At 50.3% G+C, this 11811-nt stretch overlaps 1 protein-coding gene across 1 annotated transcript in view; it reads right to left on the bottom strand.

Moving 5' to 3' along the window:
* Positions 1-435: 435 nt before the first annotated feature.
* The window catches only part of LOC147450579 (uncharacterized), a 53353-nt gene continuing 41977 nt past the window's right edge, over positions 436-11811 (bottom strand). The window contains exons 4-8 of the mRNA XM_086519756.1: positions 8579-8629; positions 8446-8495; positions 1173-1244; positions 985-1061; positions 436-828 (exon numbers count right to left, since the gene is read on the bottom strand). Of these exons, the coding sequence (XP_086375882.1) occupies positions 780-828; positions 985-1061; positions 1173-1244; positions 8446-8495; positions 8579-8629 (299 nt within the window). The 3' untranslated portion in view covers positions 436-779. The remainder of the gene's footprint in view (positions 829-984; positions 1062-1172; positions 1245-8445; positions 8496-8578; positions 8630-11811) is intronic.

Here is an 11811-nt window from a genome sequence, read left to right as displayed (position 1 = left end):
TTTGCACAGATATGAACGCACGAACTCCATGAGCTACGAAGAAAATGCATGCATGTATGCAATATATATTTGCACAGATATGAACGCACGAACTCCATGAGCTATGAAGAAAATGCATGCAATGACATACCGTCTATTTTAGCACAACACTCCCATTAATTTAATAACTCTTTCTACTTTGGCCACACTCCCTTGTAGAAGTAAACACAGATGTTGCTCTTAGCAGTTTATATTGTGATCTCAAAGTTCGACATGTACATCCACATGTAGCAAGGCTTGGAAAATTGTGAGAGCAGACTTGAGATGGCACAAAATTTACCAATCCTTGTAGGGACAAGAAATGGGGATGCCAATGGTGAGACTATCCCATGTGGCTTATGAAAATTTCCTTCACAGGAACTACTTCTGCAAAATTTCTTGTAAAACACAGACAAATTTCACATATCTATTGCATTTGTCATTTCTCTGGAAAAAGCATTCAAACCCAAAGAAGTTCAGCTATATACAAATTTGTGTGCGCGCGCGCACACAGTGTGTGTGTATAAAACAAGTAATTATGGACACTCAGCATAGAATGGAAGGAAACAAATTGAAAATAGGGCCCTTCACTAGAAATGCAAAAACTAGGAGTATTGCCATATGGAAGTGACCAGATTGCAAGTGCACAAATAACTCTTAACTCGATGACAGAAAATGTACAGAACCCTAACTGAGAACATCCTGCCAGAAGGTTGTATTGGTTAACATCTAGAAAAATGCTGTTTATATGCCACTTTATCTTACTTTTCGAGGATTGTGGTCCTTCCCATGAGCTCCTCATAAATAGTCCTGCATATTAACAGCATGAACTTTGTGAGTACACCATTTAGCAGTATGTGGAGTAATGGAACACTTTAGAGAGAGCGCAATCAATGCATGAGCATGCATATCCTTAGCATCCCAACTGCATTCCCACCAGGCCAAATCCAAAAAAGCAGCACATACCAAGCAAATGCCTGATGTAGCGCCCTCCTTCCAGCACGTGGGAGAACTCCAGCGAAAAACCCGCGTATTCCGTGCACCTAAGTGAAAAATAGCCACACAAGCATTCCAAGTGCACATATCAACTGAAAGGAGAAAATTCGAAACGTGTAAATTCTGATGCAATCAGAGTTCAGAGGATTTAAGAAAACCTGATAAACATGGCGAATTGACGAGATGATACTGCTATATTCTCTGTTCTCCAGTTGCAGCTTTGTTCGAATCTAGTATATGCAAAACATATGAATGACTATTATCATTTCAACCAACAAGCTTCCACAGATGCAGAAAACAACATAATGAAAAGTCACAATGGCCCGCATAAGAAGAGGAGAACAAGAGTGTGTGACCCACTACTCAATGTCTCTCTTTAAAAAAATTAAAAAACGAATGTCTACCATCTCTCACAATGGCCCACATATACATAAGACTATATTCAAGACAAAAATAGAAAATACATTTTCCATCATAAACTAATCAACATGCTTGATCCGATGGTCCACAATTTCTCCTAAGAGTTCCATGCTTTACTAAGGCTGTATGTAGACCCGCTTTTAACATTTTTTCGCTGTATGTGCACTGTTCACAAAGAAATAGTGGCCTTCAGCTGATGTAAAACAAAAAAGGATGATTTTCTGGCCAGACTGCTCGCTGCTGCTGCACGCTCCCCCCCCCTTGCGCCATCGCTGCCCCTCAACCCCCCTCTCTCTCTCGCCCTCGCGCTGCCCCCAGCCCCCCCCCCCCCACGCTGCTCCCCTCACCCTCGCGCTGCCTCCCCCTGCCCCCTCTCGCCCTCGCGCTGTTTCCCTCACCCAGCCCAGCCCGCCACCACTGCCCCCTGCTGCCCGCCGCCCTCACCCCTAGCTGCCCCCTAGCCCGCCCGCCCGCCCCCCCCCCCCCCCCAATTCCCTGGCTGTTTTCTCCATCGGGACTGTCTTGGAGACACCTCGTACGGCAGCATCAGTAGCTGCCAAGGCGGCTGGCATCCCTTCAGTTCGAGTTTTGGTCAGAGATACCCACACGCTCCCGAAGGTCATCCTTCTGCCTCGGGTGAGTGGGGGTTGGTTTAGACAGAGTGTGGAGTACTCGGGTCTCCCGAACCAATGCTTCATTTGCAGACAGATGGGCCACCTAGCGAAGGCCTGTCCACGGAGGAGGCCTCGACCTGCACCTCAGCCTCAGCCTCAGCCACAGCCAGCGGCACAGCGCACAAATTCTGAGCCACCCTCCAAGCCTGGGGCTCCAGCGGAGGAGGGGTGGCAGCAGGCCCGTGGCCGTCGACGCCAGGGACCACAGCGACAGCCTGGCACTCAGAGTGGCCCTCAGGTGCCTACTCAACAGCAGTGGGTTCCCACGGGGAACCGCATTGGTCCTCTTGAGCAGGAGGAGCCCCCTACGCCAGCCTCCACTTCCGCTTCACCCTCGCCAGCCACCCCACCTCCAGATTTTCCCTCTTCCTCCTCATCCCCTCCCCCGCCCTCTGCTCCCGCCCACTCCCCACCTCGCCCCCCTGTCTCTGTCGCCCCACCCCGCTTCTCTTCTCCTCCGCCCCCCCCTGCTCCTTCTCCCCCTCCTCCTGCTTCAGTACCACCATCGACTCAGGAGACTGGTCCCTCGCCGACGGCTAGGAGATCTCTTGGCAGCGCCTTTGCCACGAGTCGCCTAGCGAGAGAGGGTCAGCCATTCTTGCGGCCCCCTCTGCAGATTCAGACATCTTCCCTTGCAGCTATCCCTCGTGGTCTAACGAGCATTGACCTCCGACGCCGCTGGGATTTCTTTGATTACGGATTCACTCGCTTTCTCGGCGATTCCGCAGCAGACCACGAGACAGCCTGCTTCAGGGTCCACGCTCTGTTCCTCGCCGCTAGGGGGACGGAGGCCTTGGACTCAGCAATTGGTTTCTCCTTTCCCCTCTGTGGTAGGACCGAGACAGAGTGGTCCCTCGACTCAGTGGTGGGATGGGTGTATGAGTGGTGGGATGGTTGCATACACAGGTTCTCGAGTTCTCTCACCACATGGGAGAACTTGGAGTTACAGATTTGCTGCAGACTTTGTGGCCACTGGCCAAGTTTGCGGTGACACCCCCAGACTCAGCAAGATGTAGACACATTGTGGTGTACTTTTTTGTTGATACGCAGTGTTTGCCTTGCTATGTATACATTCATGAGGACTCCTGGTCAGAGGAGGTTGCTTTACGCACGGCTCGCTCTGCTTGGGCTTGGGCCAGGCACTCACTACAGGCTCGCCTATCTAGAGGACGCTCGGATGCGGATTACTCCCCATCCAAGCCTGCCTCGAAGATAGCCCGTCTTGCTGCTACGGCAGCATCTGTTCTCTCTCGCTCCCCATGAGGATCGTCTCGTGGAACGTGCAGGGATTAGGTGGGCCCCAGTTTCAGCGACAGCGGGGCCGATTGCGTCAAGAGCTTCAGCGTTGCCTTGTGGGAGGAGAGATTGATCTCCTTATGCTTCAGGAGCACCATTTGTCTGAGAGCCGCATTCGGCGATGTGGTCAGATTTTGCGTGGACGTTATGATACCTTTTGGTCAGCTGCTTTTGGACCTGGAGGCATCCAGGGTGGGGTATGTATGACTATTGCGGACTCATTGCAGCAGGCCATTGTGGACAGAGGGATTATTGTGCCAGGCAGGGCTCAGTGGATTACTATGCAGGTTCAGGGTGACCTTGTGGGCTTCCTGAACATCTATGCACCCAATGTGGTGAGTGCTCGTGCAGAGTTTTGGTCACAGATTGTTGAGCCTTTGCCACAGGTTGACCATTGGTGTGTAGGAGGGGACTTCAACATGTTGGAGGACCCTTCTGACAGGATCGGAGGCAGCCATGCTACTGTGCATGGAGTCGAGTTAGCAGCTTGGGAGAGGTTGTGTATGACTCTGAGGGTCTCGGATACATGGCAGCATTCTGGCTTTGTGAGGCCTCCAGAGAGTCTTGCCTTCTCTAGATCAAACCGCAGAGTGGGAGGAGTGAATCTATCGCGGATAGATCGCTTCTACACTAGTGACCACTTCAGTGACTTGGGGGGATCAGTGGGCATCCTGGCAGGGACATCCTTCTCGGACCATGCACCAGTGATCCTCACAGTGGCAGACAGGCAGAGGAGTGGGAGCACGATGCTTCGCATCCCAGAGCGGGTCTTGTTGGACTCAGCACTCAGAGAGAGGGTAGAGGCTCTCTGGACAGAGGGCATGGACAGCCAGGCTCTACCTGCAGACAGAGTGGCCTTAGGCCTAGCTCAACTTAGCCACTTTTTTCTCCAGGAGTCTCTGACTCGACGGGCTGCAACGAGAGAGGAGGAGCAGCGTCTCAGACGAGGCATTGCTTCACTACAGAGGATGCAGGAGCAGCATCCAGACAGTCCCTAGTTGGAGGAGCAGTTACAGCAGGCTCGACAGGAGCTTGCTTGCACAGAGGAGAGGCGCCATGAGTTTGCCTTTCACCGACAGGCATCTCAGTGGACTCAGGTGGGTGACAGAGTGACGGTGCCTTTTTTGAGGCAGTGGGACCTCGGCACTCGCATGCCAAGGTCAATCAGCTGAGGAGACCCGATGGGTCAGTTGTTTATGAGCCTGAGGATATGCGTGTAGTTGCTACTGACTTTTACCGTGAGCTACTGTCGGCTGAGCCCCAGTCAGAGAGAGAGGATGCATGCAGGGAGCAGGTTTGGGCGCAGATGCCTTGTCTTGTGACTGAGGAGATGCGCCAGAGGCTAGAGATACCTCTTCAGCTTGAGGAGCTGCACACGGCTCTTAGGGCCCTCCCGCGTGGTAGCTGTCCAGGTGAGGATGGGCTGACTCCCAGCTTTTTCTTGGAGTACTGGGACCTGCTTGGCCCATATCTGTGTAGTGCCTTTCAGTACATTCTACACACAGGAGTGATGCCGGATAGCATGAGTGAGGGCCTGATTTACCTCATCCCAAAGGAGGGTGGCTCCTTGGATGAGATTCGACAATGGCGCCCCATCACCATCCTCAACTCAGCCTACAAAATTCTTGCCAAGGCTCTGAGTTTGAGGATTCAACCACTTTTGGAGAGCCTTATACATGGGACTCAGACAGGTTTTGTCAAGGAACACAGTATCCTTGACAACATCTTCACTTTCTGGGAGGCTTCTGCCCTGGCACGTCTCCGTGGGGAGGACCTTGTGATTCTTCTTCTCGATTTTGAGAAGACATACGACAGAGTTGACTGGGACTTTCTAGAGGGCACGCTTCACAGGATGGGCTTCTCAGATGCTTGGATCAGAGGGGTGTCAGCTTTGTACAGACAGGCTCACAGTCAGATGCTTTTGGCAGGAGGTAGAGGTGAGCGCTTCATGCTCACACGATTGGTCAGACAGGGTTGTCCTCTTGCCCCCTTTCTCTTTCTGTTCTATGCGGAGGCGATGAGCAGATTTTTGGTGTCACAGCAGGTTGGTTTGAGGGGCTTAGCACTCCCTATACGGGGAGATGAGCTTCTGGACGCTGAGTTTGCCGACGACTCAGCCTTGTACTTAGAGGGCCAGGAGGCCAATTTACACAGATGTGGGCAGGCTTTGGAGACCTTCAGCTGTGCATCGGGTGCACTGACAATGGCTTTCTCGGTTGGCAGTGCTTCTGTGCCAGATTGGATGCCAGGAGAGGGTTTCAGGTGGATTCCTCCAGGTACTGCAGTTCGGTAGTTGGGTTGTCAGGTTGGTTTGGATTTGTCCCCCGAGCAGCAGATTGCTCCTCTTCTCCTGTCCATCAGGAGAAAGCTGTTACATTGGAGCTCAGCACGACTTTCGCTGGCTGGTAGAGTAGTAGTTGCCAACCAGGTGTTGTTGGCGACTATGTGGTACATCACTTCTTGCTGGATCTTCTCGAGTTCTTGTATCAGCCAGGTAGAGAGGCTGATCAGGAACTTCCTTTGGTCAGGTCGCGACACTCAAATTGCCCGAGCCAAGGTGGCTTGGTCGGTCATCACACTTCCTTGTTCTCAGGGAGGGCTTGGGATCATTGATCCAGCACAGCAGAGCAGAGCCCTTCTTGGGAAGTTCGTCGTCAAAGGACTTCTTCCAGGCGAGCAGCCCTGGAAGGAGTTCTTGCTGCAGAGGCTTCGTGCCAGGGTGCCTCAGTCAGGAGGCCCTTGGCAACCTTCGACCAGATGGATCTTTACAGAGTTGCGCCGAGTTGGTTTGAGCAGGAGACTGGAGGACCGATTCGCTGTGAGTTTGCTTCGTTCTTGGGAGCTCTTACGGCGTGGCCTAGAGCAGAGACAGCCGATGTGCACGGAGGAGCACCTACGGCAACCCCTCGTCTGGAACCCCATGGTTAGCACTCAGAGAAGCCACTTGGTTGGGAGTAGGCCTCATGTTTCTTGGGATCCCATGGCAGCAGGTCCAGCGCGCTCTCTAGGTGACTGGCTAGAGTTCACAGGTTTGTCAGAGGAGGTGCAGGTTGTCCAGCTACAGGGCATGAGAGGGGTTCAGAGCATGTGTCAGGACATCTCAGAGTCAGTTCCAGCTGAGTGGCTCACGCTCTCGAGCAAGTAGCACCCCGGTGGATGGGAGCCTTCACACGACTGGAGGTTCTCATTTCAGTCAAGGCTTGCTCAGAGACTATCCCAGCCCTGTTCTTCGAGCCTCAGGGTGGGGGACGATTACAACGAGTTGCAGTAGAGGCCCCGCAGGTAGCAGAGTGTTGTTTCCAGAGGATCCGAGTTGTGGGCATCTGTGGGAGGACTTGCGTCATAGACCTTGACCCAGCAGCTCTTGAGACAGGACATTGGAGGCTATGGGCTTGGGAGTGTTGTCCATTGGCACGAGTACAGTGGGATCCTGGTGAGTGGCTATGGAGGGACCTAGAGGGGCCCCTTCTCTTCTGCAGACCGCCCAGGAGTCCCTTTCTTTCAGTACACTGTTCGGCTTGGACGTCATATACTTGCAGCACAAAGAGAGGCCCGCCCCGCTGCAGCACGTCATTGGCAGGAGGAGGGCCTCAAAGTCGAGTTCTTGGCAGCTTTTTAGCAGAGGCTGTGGGACTCCAGACAGCCGAGGCGCGTCACTTTGTTCCAGTGGTTGGTTGCACACAGAGCCACAGTAGTAGGGAGCTGGCTTGTGCATAGTGGTCTCTCGGCCGCATGTACAGCCTGTGACCAGTTGGTGGAGAGTCAGCGTCACTGTCTTTGGGACTGTCCCTCAGCCCAGCAGGTGTGGCTACGAGTTCTTCGGCTGATGCCTGCCCTCTCCACGGCTCGATAGTACACTTGGGGGGCAGCGGCTTGGTCCACCCTCACGGGCCCGGCACTTCAGTTTGAGCTATCTTCCACCAGCAGGATGATAGTGATACAGGGGGGGCAACCTACACTCCAGCCTGCTACAGATCTTACTCCACAGGAGTGGTGCAGTGAGAGAGAGGAGTGTTGGGAGCTCATCAGCGGCCTAGCTCTCTGGTTCATCTGGCGGGCCCGCTGTTTCCGCATCTTTGAGGCTCGCCCTGTGCCACCAGCAGAGACTGTTCGTGACTTTTGGCTAGAGTTGATCCATACTCTCAGAGGACAGCTTAAGGGACTACAGGGCAGCTCCAACCGCATGCGGGAGCGCCGCGAGGCTTTCCTTCGACTCTGGCGCCCTGGGCCTTTCTACACCATGGTCCAGGGGGTGCGGTGCTCAAATGGCACTACTGTCCACCTGTGTGGCTCTTCCCTCCTCCCATGTCTTGATTTAGCCCCATTGTATATATGCTGTTTTTTCATTGGGTGAGTCTCCCCACCATGCTTGTTGTAGCCCTCTCCTGCAGAGGTGGATGTAGCCCTATGGGCAGTTTTCATTAACTAATAGAAGGATCTTTTTCTCGGAAAAAACAAAAAAAACAAAAAAGGATGGACGAGTCCCTATCATTAAGCATTAGTGACAGTCCACACAATGACCACCCCGCCCCCGCCCCGCTTTCCCCATTTAGTTGAAAGCCCGCCTCAGTTTTAAAGAGGATCACTCCTCTTCCATTTATAGGTATTACCTGACCCTATTTGGTACTGTTTAACCTACTGCATAATCACTAATAGTTATGTCGAGAAATTTCTCATGAATCATCTCTTTGTGCTTCCATGCATTTCAAACCCACTTTGCATGCCAATCAAAAATGCTTGCATGGAAAGCCAATCATTCTTCATCAAAAAAGGCACACGAAATAGAGAAATAAAAAAATCGACCATCAACAAGAATCCCAACTGGAATGAACGCCGCATATTGTTTAAAATGCCTTTTATATACTGTAACCAGAGTGCTCCTAAGGCTTGCAAATCATTACAAGATCTATAACAAAGCTCAAAACACATTCCAACTTGAAGGATGAAAAATTGGAAATTCTCCTTTTATTACTTTGTCGATGGATCGGCACAGTTGTGAGCTTGTGACTGTGTTTTTATCACTTGCTTGTGAGCTACTCACCACATCAGGAGGATGAGTCAGAATGGTTGCGCTTGCTCCAGCTACAGCTCCTGCAGGAAGAATAAAGTTAGGCAAAATCTAATCTTGCTGCAAGCTATAAAACGACTGAATTATGTAATTAGCGAGCTTTTACCAGCAAGAAAATTCACGGGCATATGAGGGCTCCTCCTTGAATCCTGCCATTCTGTCACATTAAACATCTGCTCAGTACTCACAGTTCAGTCTGAACTAAAAAGGCCATACATTCATGAAGAGTCAAGTAGATAGTGAAGGAACGAAGAGGAACAGATAGAGGAGACGAACACTCACGAAGTGTCACGTGCACACTGGCCTGTGTACCTCGTGGACATGCTAAACCAACTTCCACAGCCCAACAGTGTCTATAGATCCTAGGGGATTTAGTACGGTGATTTTGGGAGCCTGTTCGCAAGACATGCATGCCCGGAAGAGTCCATTAGATTAGGCTTTTGTAGTCGGAACCCTCTTGTATAAATGTTTTGTACACGTGTTTCAGGTATTGTTACATTTCGGAGGGCATCAAGAAACACCAGTATGTAGTAGCCTACGATAATTGCAATGAGTGGTCCAGTTCCCAAGTCAAATGATTTAGGTTGTGAGGTACGGGCCTCATGGTACCTCAAAATACTGTGCGCACATGCGCACATTTGAGCAAATTTGAAGGAAAAGTCAGATGACACGCTTTTTGAGGTTTGGGGCCGCACAACTCTAGGTTTTGCTCTTGTGAAGCTCAAGGCAAGTGTGCTAAACTGAAGGGCTACATTCTCACATTGTGGCCCCATGATTGACGGAATTCGAGGTCTGGCTCTCATGCACAAGGAGTGTGATGACTTGAGTGCTCTAGGTCACAAAACTCTCTAAAAGCAACTCCCCTTAGCCTCATTTGGCAGGTTTTGCTAGTGCCTTGCCATCATCCCATCTCTGGAGATTTTTTCCTAATCACCCTCCATCTCTTTGGCGTTTCCATCAGCCTGCTGGTTGCCCCCTTTGCAGCCCTTCCTCTGCAGCCTCCCCCCCCCCCCCCGGGCAGGTACAGCAGAAGTCAGCAGATATCGGGAAAATTGCAAAAACTGCAGGAAATTGCAGAAATTCAAATTTCTCAGAAATTGCAGAAATCAGCAGATATCAGGAAAATCGCAGGAAATTGTAGAAAATTCAAATTTCAGCCTTTTTCTCAGAAATTGCAGAAAGCGGGCATTTGTTGTAATTTGCAGAAATTGCAGAAATTGTACGCCATATATGCTTCATGTAGGAGAACGTGTATGCATAATGTGGAAGCACTTGTGCGTGTAGTGTGGTCTCCTTCCACCGCAAAAATCCTCTCAGCGACCAAACATGAGGAAGCAGAATGATAAGCCCGAAACCTTAGAGGATGCAGTTTAAAAGTGCAAAGAAGAGATGACCGAAATCATTAACAAGATCAACCGCAACCTATTAGGGACAATAAAAATACTTGAAAATCGCGTTTTGGCCCAAGAAAGCAAGATCATTGCAATGGGAGAATGTGTGATGGCCCAAGACGAAGAGATTGCGTCACTCAAGAAGGAGCTCGTTGAGGCACGATCACGAAACATGCTTGAAGAGGGAGAATTGCAACCCTCTGTAATAGAATAACTCAACACAATCAAAGAGCAAGTGCGAGCCATCAAAGAGGGGGAAGAGCAGCATAAAGAAATGACGACTTCTTGGGTGGACGTTATTACAAAGACTCTACAAAAAAAAGCAGATGAGGCTGAGAAATGGATTGAGGTTGCCAAGAAAGGGAAAAGCAAGGAAACGTCCACACCCACCATTATCAACCTGACACTAGAAGAGGAGCAAAGACGACGTGTACGCTCTCTATATGTGAGAATTTGCGGCCTTAAAGACAAAGATAATGTAGACGAAGAGGTAAAAGAACTCATGGCTTTGATGGGGGTTCATGAGCCGATGCACTCAAGAGCCTGGAGAGTGGGCAGCATGAAAAATGGGAGCAAGGGGGAAACCTCGAAAGAAAGGGCACTCATCCTTCGTTTTCCCTTCATGGAAGCGAAGGACTTTTTGAAGAAGAGACCAACTCTTAAGAAGAGGGGTATCTTCCTCGGGGACGACCTTACCCTCTCACAGATCGCCCATACGCACGAGGTGATGCCAGAGATTAGAGCGGCAAGGGAGAAAGGTGAGATTGCTTTTTACCGAGATGGAAGAGTGGCGTGTCACAAGACGGACACCACGTGCCAATAGAAAAGAACAAACTGAACAGACTTTTAGCACTTCAATAACAACTCAACTGAAAGACAGAGACGACACGCGACACGGAATGGCGGAATTCCACCCCAGAGAGTATTGGCCCCAAACCTTGGCGCCCCTTTCGGTATTTCTTTATATTGCATCAACCCAGTACAAGCCGGAACTCCAGACTCTGCACCTTCTCCAGGAAGCATACACCTTCTCCAGGAAGCATGCCAGAGAATGAGATATTTAAAGGCCCTTGGCTTGAAAAGCAGTTTTTCATGAAAAGCCTTTTAACTCAAAAGCATCTGGTGCAAAAGCAATGCCAAAAAGCTATCAGCGTAAATCACGAAAATCCGTACAGTTGCCACGTCATCAGCCAATGCAAAACGCGGAAATCCGTACAGCTTGCCACGTCATCATGCCAGCGCAATTTTCGAAAATCTGCCACGTCATCAGTATTTGTGTGTGTGCGGCTTTATTTGAATCCTTTATGTCACTTGGGGCCCCATCGGACGGGGTCCCCATAAGTTGGTAGGACTTCTTTTATTACTTGCTCTTCTTAGGGTTTAGGCCCCTCGGTCAACATCTGTAAGTTGGCTCCCTTCTTTAGGCTTTGACACGTCAGCAGTTTGTTACATCTCCCCTTCTTGGAAGAGAGTAATCGTCCCCGATTACAGCATATCTGCAAAACAACTCAAGTTACTCAAAAATTTCTAAGGGAGGGACAATCAGTTTGCTCTTTTTATTAAGGAGTTAGCTTCTCCTTTCTGCGCTTTTGAGTTAGCTTCTCCTTTCTGCTGTTTTGATCAAGGAGTTACCTTCTCCTTTCGTCTAGATCGGAACTCTTGATATTCCGGCGTAGTAAAATTAGCCATCACACCCAAACCGTATTAATCTTCCACGTGTGTCTTGATGTACTAAAATTACATACCCAGGCAATCTCATCCAATTAGGAATATTCAGTAGTTGGCACATCACAATGCAACACAAATGCTCACATATGCATGTTACAAGACATAGAAACATAAAGTCGCCGATGAACACTCCTCCCGCATAACCTAACAATGTCCGGGCCGAAAGATATTCAACGACTCCCTCATCACTCCTCCCGCATAACCTAAAAAGGTCCGGGCC

This window comes from Adiantum capillus-veneris, chromosome 9, assembly GCF_014529385.1.
Source record: "Adiantum capillus-veneris isolate H3 chromosome 9, ASM1452938v2, whole genome shotgun sequence".
Taxonomy (NCBI): Eukaryota; Viridiplantae; Streptophyta; class Polypodiopsida; order Polypodiales; family Pteridaceae; genus Adiantum; species Adiantum capillus-veneris.
This window is presented reverse-complemented; position numbering and strand designations above follow the sequence as displayed.